This window comes from Apium graveolens, chromosome 7, assembly GCF_009905375.1.
Source record: "Apium graveolens cultivar Ventura chromosome 7, ASM990537v1, whole genome shotgun sequence".
In the NCBI taxonomy this organism is placed as follows: domain Eukaryota; kingdom Viridiplantae; phylum Streptophyta; class Magnoliopsida; order Apiales; family Apiaceae; genus Apium; species Apium graveolens.
The window spans coordinates 270406133-270418078 of record NC_133653.1 but is presented as its reverse complement, the minus strand read 5'-3'; the positions used below and the strand labels follow the sequence as shown (position 1 = coordinate 270418078).

Sequence of the window (11946 nt, the reverse complement as noted above, 5' to 3'; positions counted from 1 at the left end):
TTCAAACTCGTGTAAGATTTCTTGCCCACTATATATCAAAAGGAACAGTTACACCAATTGAAAGAGACCTAACCTTTGCAACAAAATTTCCCGATTAAATCACAGATAAAACCCAACTCCAAATATTTTTAGGAAGTCTCAACTATGTCCTAGACTTCTATCCAAACATCAATAGGATAGCCAAGCCCTTACATGATCGCCTTAAAACTAACCCCGTCCCTAAATAGTCCAGTTTACATCTGCACATTGGAATGATTGTCAAAGAAATTATTCTACTATAAAAAAGGAAATACTTTCAATTGTTTTATGTATTAAAAAATTTCACAGTGATTTATTAAATTAAAAATTTCTCCTTAGAGTCGATTGTAAATCTACAAAAGAGGTTTTACAAAAAGATGTCCAAAATATTGCATCAAAACAAATTTTCGCCAGATGGCAATCATTAGTAAGAATTTTTGATTTTGATATTGAACACATTATGGGAGATATGAACTGTGTCCCTGATTTTCTGACCCGTGAGTTTCTACAAAACAGATAGTCTCATGCCTCGAAAAGGCTGAGGTGGGGGAAAAACCCCAGCCTTTCCCAGACAACTCCCGGTCACTCAATAAAGCAAAGTGAGTACTTCTTCAGGAAAACCGATCACATCCTGGATCGATAAGGTAATTGCAGATGAAGAAGACAATAAATTATTTTTAGCCTTTCAAACCATCAAAGCCCATGGCCTCAACATCCAAAATCCCTCAACAGTCTCCCAAAACTCTTCAGAAAAATCAATTAAAGTTACCCAACAAAACACTTCTTCCAGCCAACCTACAAATACTCCCTTTCAAACTACACAAACAATCAGTTTTCAAAACCCAACCCTCTTAGTTCCTAAGAGACCTATTAAAATTAGAAATTGATACCCCAAAAATGCAAAACCAGGAGGTAGTGGTCAGCCAGTTAAACTTTTTAAAATCCAATTCCTGGTTGTTCTATTTCAACACCAAAATCCAAGTTCAGGAACTCCCTATTTGGTTCCTTCAATAGTGGGATTTCTTCGGAGCAATTGAAGAAATTCTTACTCCAAATACATCTGAATGTCTAAAACTATTCAAAACACACTTCAAACCCACAGAATACGAAAGACGTTTTCCTCCTCTTTTAATGTTATGTTCAAATTTCTTTCTTCTACGGGTCTGTTCTTGGGAGTTTAAAATTCATTTCAACCAGATACAGTCCTGTATTATTCGGTCCTTTAAAGTCAAATGGTGGAGCAATTTCAAAGAAGACCAAAAGATTTCCAAAGAGATCATTCAAAAATGGTTATCAAGTCAAAATTTTATTACCAACAAAGAAGTTGCCACTTTCTTTGCCCAAAAATCAAATGCCCAGGCATTATTAGCCCAAGAAAAAACCAGAAGCCAATACAAAGAATCCTTACTTCAACTTGCAAATTCAATTTATGATTCCGACGACAGCAGTCCGGTTCATTTAGGAGATGACAACGAAGATGACTACCATGGGATATTTTCCCCTGTAGTTTCCATTGATTGAAAAATCAAAAAAAAAAGAAAAAGAAAAAAAGAAAAAAGAAAAAAGAAAAAGGAAAAGAAAAGAAAAGAAAAGATAAAAGTCCAAAATACCCCCAAAAAATTTCACGCAAATTTACATCATTTCATATTATTTAGTTTTCCTTTATTTCATTATTGTAATCAGTTTGTAAAGATACTTTTTTACTCCAAATTATTAGGGTTAAACGGTAAAAAGTACTTAAAAAAGATATTGTACAATATTTAAATTTTGTATCTAGTTTTAATTATATCAGTATTTCGCAGAGGACACAAAAGAAGACAAAGAAGACACTTCCCACTGAGACTAACTCAACATTATTCAAAAGAAGACAAAGAAGACACAAAAGAAGATTCCCACTGAGACCAACTCAGCAAAATTCTCCAAACAAAGCAACTTTTGGTGGAAGAAGAATCATACTTAAAATCCTGTGAAGAAAGCAGCTTCCCACTCAGGAAAGCAGCCCCTCCACTAAGAAAAAGAGGACCTCCCACTCAAGTCAAGCTGTCCACTCAGGAAAACAGAAATCCACTACAAGAAAAAGAATGATGCTATTTCAAGAAATTAGACTCCTCATCCTTCTATAAATAAGAGGAAAAAGAGAGTAATAGACACACTTGAAATTAGAGAGTAGATTATATACACATCTTGTACCAGTGATAGCAGTTCATATTTCCGAAGTTTATTCTCAAGTTTTCTCAAATTGTACACAAAGACTAGCATATTGCTTTCAGTTATATAATCAAAAGCGTTTCCAAGTAATTTCAAATCCTATTCTTGTTCATATCATGTTTTAATATTTTGTGTTAATTCTTATGTTTTGCCATGACTTAGTTATATATAATATGCATACCATGTCTTAGTCTTTACTATATTGCTCTCCCTACTGTTTATATTTATATTTGTTGTTCTAACGTCCTTTTGGTATATATATATATATATATATATATATATATATATATATATATAAAATCAAAGACATCACTAAAGACATCAGTAAAAATTTAAATATTTTTTTAAAAATATGTTTAATACATTATTTATAAACTAATAAATGATATGAGTAGAGGGGTATAACAACATATATTTAATCAAATTCCGTGTTATAGAACACCTATAACCGTTACTTATTGGTATCAATGTTAAACTTTATTTTTTACAAAGGTTTCAAATAAATAATCGATGTTGAGCTAACAATTGACATAACAATGTTATACAACCGATGTTAAATATACAAACAAATATCGGTTATTGATCAATAATCGATGTTAATTATTCTTAATAGCTTATGTGCTATATTTTTAAATAGGCATAATCAGTCTAATATAGAAATATTAAACATGACATTACTCAGTTATACTATAAAAATATGATTATAAGATATCAGAAATCTTCCCAAAACATTGTGCAATATTGCTTTAGACATGGGGTGAACACTGATGTGTAAGTAAAACTACCTCTAACATCAGTCGTTAAGATGTTAGTCCTTTTTTACATAGACATCGGTTTTTACCCCATGTCTAAGGTCATTTTTAGTAGAGTTCATTATCACTATATACTACTTGTTCTTTTACAACAATTTTTAAGCTAAAAGAATGAAAAAGCTACTAATCTTTGATCTTAGAGAGCGTGTGTATGTTATTAAGAGGAGAACCCATTTTAAGTGACTAACTAACTAACTAACTAACTAACTAAGGGGTTGTTTGGTTCGCCAAATTCTGGAATCAGGTATGGGTTTTGGCCATTTCAACCCCATACCTAGTGTTTGGTTCCAAAAAAATTGAATTTGATACCCATTCCTTAAACGCCCAAGGTATGGGTTTTACATACCCAAGTAGGGAAGTGGGTACGAGGGAGTGGTATGAGTATCAACTTTAGTTCTATTATTTTAAATTTTATTTTAGCAATTAAATGTAAATTTTTAATACTAAAATAAATCGATGAATAAAAAATATATTAAAATAATAATGAAATTATTATTTATAATTAAATTAAAATTAACGGCTTAAAAATTTTAAATTAAAATATTGATTCCAATACTCAACTAAATACATGATATCAGATATGGTACCTGATTTCCATACCACTCTAATCCGATTCCTAATTTCAACCTGATACCACATCTCGAACCAAACGACACCTAACTATCTTTCAGCTCTCTTCGCTGGTCACGGGTTATCTTCTGGTATTACTAATAATAGTAATAGTCAAAACAAAAGTTTCATCATTCGAAATTGATTTATATAAATATTTAGGGTTTGTCGAGATACGATTTATGTAGGAGGACAAATATATGAGCTGTTATGAGCTCGATGTTTCACTACAAGAAAAAAGTCCATAGACATCGCTTTTTGACCGATGTCTATGCTGTTTCACAACCGATATTGATGTCGGTGATGTCTATTCTAGACATCGGTGGATAACCGATGTCTATACTCAATTAGACATCGATTTTAGTTAAAAAATAGATGTCTATGTGTTGATTATTTACATAAAATGCTATAAATAAATTATTTAATAACTAAATTACACTAATTAAACATGTTAAACACATCATGAGCTATGTTTTTTGTCACAAAAACATCAATTTTAGTGAAAAATACTGATGTGTATGTGATGATTTTTTCAAAAAATGCTATAATAAAATTATTTAATAACTAAATTACACCTATTAAAACATATTAAATATATATTGAGCTATGTTTTTTGTCACAAAACATCGATAAATTTGACAGAGGTGATGTAAAATGGCATATTAAACATCTGTTTCTTTAATGAAATGTGATGTCTAATTTAGCGTATAAACATCAGTTTTTTCTAGAATGAAGTGATGTCTATGTATCATTTAGACATGAACATGTTAGTCTTTCACATCAGTTATTTGTCTGAAACTGATGTACATTGTGTTTTTTGACATCAGTTTTGTTTGGTTAAAAGTGATGTTTATAATGTCACTTGACATCAGTTTTATTTTAAACGAAGTGATTTCTATGTTTCATTTAGACTTGAACCTGGATTTCTTTGACATGAGTTTTTTACCTTAAAGTGATGTACATTATCTTTTTTGACATCAGCTTTTCTTAATTGAAAGTGATGTGTAAGAAATTTATAGACCAAATTGTGTAAAGTTTTACATCACTAATTTTCTAAAAAAGCGATGTACTCGTTACTAATAGATATTTGTTATAAATAAAATCGATGTCCTTTACTACATAACCAAAACTAAAACATTGGAATAAAAAGCATCCATACAAATCCAACCAGTCAATCATTCATATATTTAACCATTCAATCATCCGAAAACCACCAACACCAACCCCATCATCTGCATCAATCATCCAAAAATCACCAATACCAACCCCATCATCTGCATCAATCATTGAAAAACTACAGAATCTACATTACCAAATGTACAACCCCCAGCATTTGCAAACCTATACACCAACCCCAGCATTCATACACTTACATTCTTACTACACAGTACCGTCTAAATTACCAAATGTATGACTACGCAAAAGAAAAGACCTTGAGTACAAGAATTGATCAGATATGCTCTTGGATGAACTGCAGGGCCTCAATGCGAACTTCATCTAGCTGTTCAATGCTGTAACATGATCGAGTATTGGCCAACCACTACAAATTCCAAACAAACAAAATTCAGTACATGAATGAAAAGTAACCATATCGAAAAGGAACCATATCTCAATATATAGCAAATTGGAAGCGTCAAAGTAATACCTTTTTAGCAAAATTCAACTTGTCATCATCGATAATTTCTTTCATGTATCGCATTATTACATACGCACATTCAATCCCACTGGGTTGTTTGGGAGATCCCTATTTCATTAATTAAAAGACAAATCAGGCATGTCAAATAAATCATATATATTAAGCACAAATATTAGGTACTCGATCTATGTACTTACACTAAGAAACTTTGCCTTGGCCATCTTGTTGCCGCTGCCGGTTTCAAAGTTGTAACTTTTCAAAGCCCAGCATAAAAAACATAAAATCTCATACAATGTACAGAAATGAACATGCAATTATACCAAACTGTTACATTAATATAAATTTACATTGATAATGCCTTTTCTAGTTCTAAAATTATGTCGGGTGAGGTAGTGGATTCATAATATATATTTCCCCTTCCCAGATTATGACCAAAATCCAATGCATACTATTTTCAAAAAAAAAAATAAAGAAAGATAGGACAGATCACATAGAAGTTTGTACTGTACTATCCATGTTATTAATTTTCAGTATTACAATAAGTACTTACTTCTGATTATGCGGAAGAAAGAATAGGCGATCCGGGTTACCCTCTTTCAACCGGTTTAAAATGTATGCTTCAAAATTAGCATTCACGTGATATGTGGATCCGGGGTCAATAAAAGCAAATGTCTCCGCCAGTTCTGGTATTTCACTAATCTCAGAATGCAAGTGCCTATCGAAAGAGTGCTGATATTAAAATGCAAGTTCTGGAAAATTACAAAAATTAAAAAGAAATGATCATTAAAAAGAAAAAAGGTAACTTACGCCATGTAACTTGTAACTACTGCTTGGCCCAACATTTCAAACTCCAATAAAGACACAACATTCTCATGCAACAAATAAATTGTTTATTCTTGTCCAAACACATTCGGCTCACATCGAACCTGGATACTGACCCCGGTAGATTTCATCCAAGTTGTTGCATGTTTATACAACAGCTTAAAGCCCTTTCGCACTTTCTCACCTGGCTTTGCTTGAAAAAATTGTGCCTTCAAATCCTGCAACCCGTCATTCTTTTTTATTATTTCAGCACTTGTTTGGGGCCTTTCTTTTTTCTGCACCTGATGATAATATAAAACCAAAATAAAATGTACATACCACTTAATTTTTAATATCTTGAAATGAACAATTTAATTTCAAAATTCAGACAATATTATACATATATATATATATATTATTCATCATACCGCAACATTTGCGTAGCTAATTAATTCCTCAGGCCATGCCAAAAAAGATCCTAGAGCATCGCGGACAGTCATCATATCATCACCACGTGTCTCAGCTGGAAGCAAGGCATCTGGTTTTATGAGGCCATCAACGGAGACACATTGATGTCCAATTGGTATATCAACTCCATGTACCAAATCAGTTAAATTATCCTCGCGAGGATATACCATACCAAATGCAACCTTATTCTCTAGTCTCTCGACAGATAGCTCACAAGATCGTTGGGCCTATAATATTTAAATAAACAAAATTAAAAAATTAAGGTAATAATGATTTACCTTAGTAAGATAGATCACAAGGTTGCTCACAAAATTAAAATAACTTACGTGACTTCCAGGAGGTGAAGGCCTAGTTGGGCCATCTGTAAAAACACAGTCATCATCTTCATATACCAATACAACTCCTCTTGCAGATGGTGGATTTGACTTCATTCTTTATCCTTTTCTGGATCGAAACTTGCCTTTTCAAACGACATTGGAGAGTGAAAAGTACCTCCACTTTCGATCACTGACTTCAAGCGATGAATTTCTGCCTCGAGAGCTTGCATTTTTTTTTCAAGCAGTTCATCCCTTTGTCGATCACGGGCCATCAACTCTGCCTTTGTGATTTGAAGCTTTAGCTCTCTCGGCAAATTAAAGTATTGCTTTGGAGTGATGTACCCTCCAATAGCCCGAACCCTCCCAGAATGCTTACGACTCTCCAAAGACGTTGTCAGAACATCTTCAGCACCAGAAAACTGAATCTCACCCTTATTCTTTTTTTCGAACAACGCGTTCTATTAACAAGAAAATAAATTAAAAAAAAATAAATTAACCAAAATGGAGTTAACTAGTTTTCAGTAAAAGATAAATTATAATTATTTCACATAATTGTAATCAGTGGCCATGTAATGTGTCCTAAATTGTAAAAAGTATGATTAAAGACCAATTAACTATACCTATTTAAATTACACAAGCTTGCTAAATCAAACATGAAAAAAACATTAAAAAACATTGACAGGGGTTCTATTTATACTGATTCGCCTACTTTACTGATTTATGTCGTCCTAATTTTACTGATTCACCTACTTTAATGTAATTTAACCAAAATTAGAACTTACAATTTTATCGCATACAACAGCCAAATATTCATCGACCTCTTCGACCTCTTAACCATTTTTCTGCTTACGAGCCTTTTGCCAAAAAATCGCTCTATCCGGTTCTTCTCCCGGATTAAACCTTACTTTTTTTATCTATTACAAATAAAATTAAATATAGTAATACAAATAACTCCAGGGCTAAAAAATGTAGGACTCTGATTTATTATGGACTGACCTATTTTAAATTAAATATAGTTATACAATTAAATGAACTTTTCTTACCTCATCTTCTTTTAAACCGATGTAGCCCTTTCTTGACAACCGGTGATGATATTTTCTCTTAGACACTCTTTCACTTTGTGTTTCATGAATTTCCTCAAAACATGTCACAAGATTACAAAAATTACAACAGACGATGCAAAAAAAATCACCAAAATTATATATTACAAAATTAAAACATACCTTCCACTTAGAATCAGTCCTCTGTCTCATAAACCTTTTCCAGGTTGCCTTACTAACATAACTATAGCCTCTTGGCGGCTTACTCAGCTTCTTCTTTTCTCCAATAAATCGAAGCACATACTCTCTCGTCAAATCAGTCTTAAACTGTCGCCATTTAGAGCCTGCTGACTTTAGGACCATGTTTTCAATTTCTGGTTTAACTCTGAAGGTAGCCTAAAAAAACACAAGTTCACAAAATTATAACAGGAAAAACTTATATTCAAGATCTACATTTGATAATAATTTTTTACAATTGATCTAGTACCTGAAGATCTAACCAAAGCTTTGATTTTAATTCAGGGTCTACTTTTGGCCATGTAGGAATGTCGATTGGAATCATAGTCCTGGCCAACATACCAATGTAAGACTGCAAACGGGCTCTAGTTTCCCCATTAGGAATCCCTTATTCATTGGCAGTGACTTTAACATTCTTCCCGCGAGCTTTCTTGACAATCACTTTGTACATTGCGCATACGCCTCGCTTACCCCCAGACTTCCTTGTAGCAGTATTTGTTGTAGTATCTGTCTGTTCTGAGTTAGTCGGTTGAGATTCTGATGCATGCCCTTCATTGTTTTCATCATTGTTCTAAATATCCTCCAGCCGCTTGGAGCTTCCACCACTAAGATTCTGTGATGCAGTCTTTTCTGATTGCTTTTGCATTTGCTTTTTTGGTGCCATTCTTTTCCTCTTCCTCTAATCTGAAAAATTAACTAATATTTAACAGATTAGAACAACTACACAGTTCATGGTATAATGTCTAACAGATATGCAGAAAGTTAGACAAAATTCTCATTTAATTGTCAAGAAAAATTACAGATAGACTTTTATAACTACATTGAAAAATTACAAGAAAACAGAGATCACAAGATACATTACAAATAACAAGAAAAATTACAAATAACAAGAAAAATTATAAATAAGGAGAATATATAGCTAGACTCCTATAACTTTTTGACCCATATACCCTCAACATTTTCTCTTTCATTACAAACACTTGCATCATTAATATTAGTAGGGTCACATGTAGGGATATTAGAACAAAATGGGGGAGGGTTCCGGGAAGGTGTCTTCAGGAGCATCTTCATTGTAAACATCATGATAGTCTCGAGTTATCGCCGAGAACACAACGGACCAATTAGCATCAACTGGATCCTCAATAAATCTCTTCCAAATATTTTTTATGCAACCTGAAATTACTTACATCAGATTCGACTAAACTACACCAAATACAACTTTAACAATTATATGTATACTTTTTATGTTTTACTTACGTAACATATGGTTCCACTTCCGAATTATTATGAAGAACTGAAAGATGAGCCTCATCTTGTTCTTTTTCCGCAACTGACTTCATAGTCACACCACCGATTGGACCAGAAATTTTTTCTTCACCTTTCGGAAGACCGGCTGTTCTACTACTCCCGCTATAGAACTCACTACAAAATTCTATTGACTCTTCTTGAGGTAACCTTCAGCTATAGAATCTTCTGGATATAATCGGTTTCTAACATAACTCTTTAATATTTTATTGAAGCGTTCAAATGGAAACATCCATCTATAAAAAACCGGTCCACATAATCGCAGTTCCCTTACTAGGTGGACCATAAGATGTATTATAACATCAAAAAATGCCGGAGGGAATATCTTCTCTAACTCACACAGTGTCAATATCACATCTGCTTGTAATTTATTCAACTTCGACACATCTACAACTTTGTTGCATAGAGAGTTGAAGAAAAAACACAATCTTATGATACTAACCCTAACATTTTTCGGAAGCACTGAACGAATACAATCACGTAGTAGTTGTTGGAGAAGGATATGGAAGTCATGGGACTTTAAACCATACAACTTCATATTAATCATCGATACACAGTTTCTTATATTTGAAGCATGTCCGTATGGAAGTTTCATACAATACAATGATGCCAATATTGTTTGTTTTTCTTTCCGGGAGAGAGTATAAGGGGCAGGAGGTAGGTATGTTCTTTTCTCACCTACTTCTGGAGCTAAATCAGGACGTATTCCCATGTCAACCAAATCAAGACGCGAGGCAAGGCTGTCTTTACTCTTGAATTTCATGTGCAGAAGTGTCCCAATTATATTATCACACACGTTCTTTTCGACGTGCATGACATCTAAACAAAGTCGAACATGGTGAAACTTCCAATACTCTAACTCAAAAAAAAAACTGATTGTTTTTTCCATGGAGACTCCACCTTTTTGGCTTCCCCTTCCCAAAACTGAACCTAAGTTCCTCTCTGCTAAGTGGTTCAGGTGCACAACCAAATTCTTGTTCTCCATTAAAAGCTGTCCTTTGCCTCCTATACAGATGATAAAGATCTAAATACCGACGATGTCCTTGGTAGCTCATTTTTCTACTACGACTTAGATATTTAGCCATGGTCTGATCACCGCATACTGGACAGGCCCTATAACCCTTATTAACGCACCCCGATAAATTTCCATATCCCAGGAAAAGTCATTTATTATCCACATCAAGATTGCTTTTAGAGTGAAAAAGGATTTGGTATGGGCATCATACACGTTTGGTTCACCTTCCTCCCATAATTTTTTTAAATCGTCGATCAGTGGCTGGAGATATACGTCAAAATCATTAACAGGCTCTTGTGGGCCTGAAATTAATGTTGTTAACATCATAAACTTCCTCTTCATACATAACCATGGAGGAAGATTATATGTTACTAACATAACTGGCCAGCAGCTGTACCAATTATTTAATCCATTATTGTGTGGATTTATACCATCGTCCGCTAATCCCAAACGTTTATTTCTTGCCTCGCTACCAAACTCAGGCCACCTACAATCTATATTTCTCCAAGAAGGAGAATCAGAGGCGTGACACATCTTTCCATCTTTGGATCGATTATTTGCATCCCAACTCATTAATTCAGCAGTAGATGAAGATTTAAACATTCTTTTAAATCTGGGGATTATCGGAAAATACCACATAACCTTAGCTGACATATTTACCCTAACTTGACCATCTTTCCCAACTTTCCAGCGAGAGAGATGGCATTTGGGACACTCGAAAGAAGACTCGAGAACTGGACCCCTGTATAATACGCAGTCATTTAGATAAGTGTGGAATTTAATATACTCGAGGCCTAAATCAGTCAAGGTTTTCTTGGCTTCATACATATTAGACGGAAGCAGATTCTCTTTAGGAAGAATTAAACTTTTTGAATTTAGAGCAGTGTGCACAAGGACAAGGGATTTTCTTGGGGTTTTTAGCATTTTCCTCGGCAAATATCAAGAAGTTTTTCAACACCAATTTCATACTGTAGAGAATCATTACCGGCTTTTATCCAAGACTTATCCATTTAAAACCACCTAGTATGTCACTAAAAAATTAAGTATAAGGCTTATATTTATTTTATAAGTCTAATATTTATTTTAGAAGTCTAACTTGATTTTAAGTATGACAACCATACATAGGGCAGGACTATAAACGACATATGAAAACTGAGAATTCATATTATACATAATGCATATTATACATTTTAATGTTATACATTTATTATAATATGATATGAATCAATTTGTAATGCATTACGTAATTCATATTATACATTTAATTATAGTAACTAGTACTATATATTAACTAGTCATTCAATACTTAATGTATAATCACTATATAATTTAACTATAATTAATCATAGTATAATAGTCAGATTACGGATGCAGATTATCAAAATTATAAATGTACTATTTTCAACTAAACACTTGCATACACAATGACTAAATTAACCACACACTTGCATACAAAATTCAGAACACGACTATATTTAAA

The 11946-nt window shown here is 33.2% G+C and overlaps 1 protein-coding gene across 1 annotated transcript; it reads right to left on the bottom strand.

Moving 5' to 3' along the window:
• Positions 1 to 9578: 9578 nt before the first annotated feature.
• On the bottom strand, positions 9579 to 11390 carry LOC141674958 (uncharacterized). Its single transcript, XM_074481658.1, has 2 exons — positions 10898 to 11390; positions 9579 to 10456 (listed from the first exon to the last, which is right to left on the bottom strand). The coding sequence occupies exons 1-2, from the start codon at positions 11388 to 11390 to the stop codon at positions 9579 to 9581; spliced, it is 1371 nt and encodes a 456-aa protein (XP_074337759.1).
• Between the last annotated feature and the right edge of the window lie 556 nt (positions 11391 to 11946).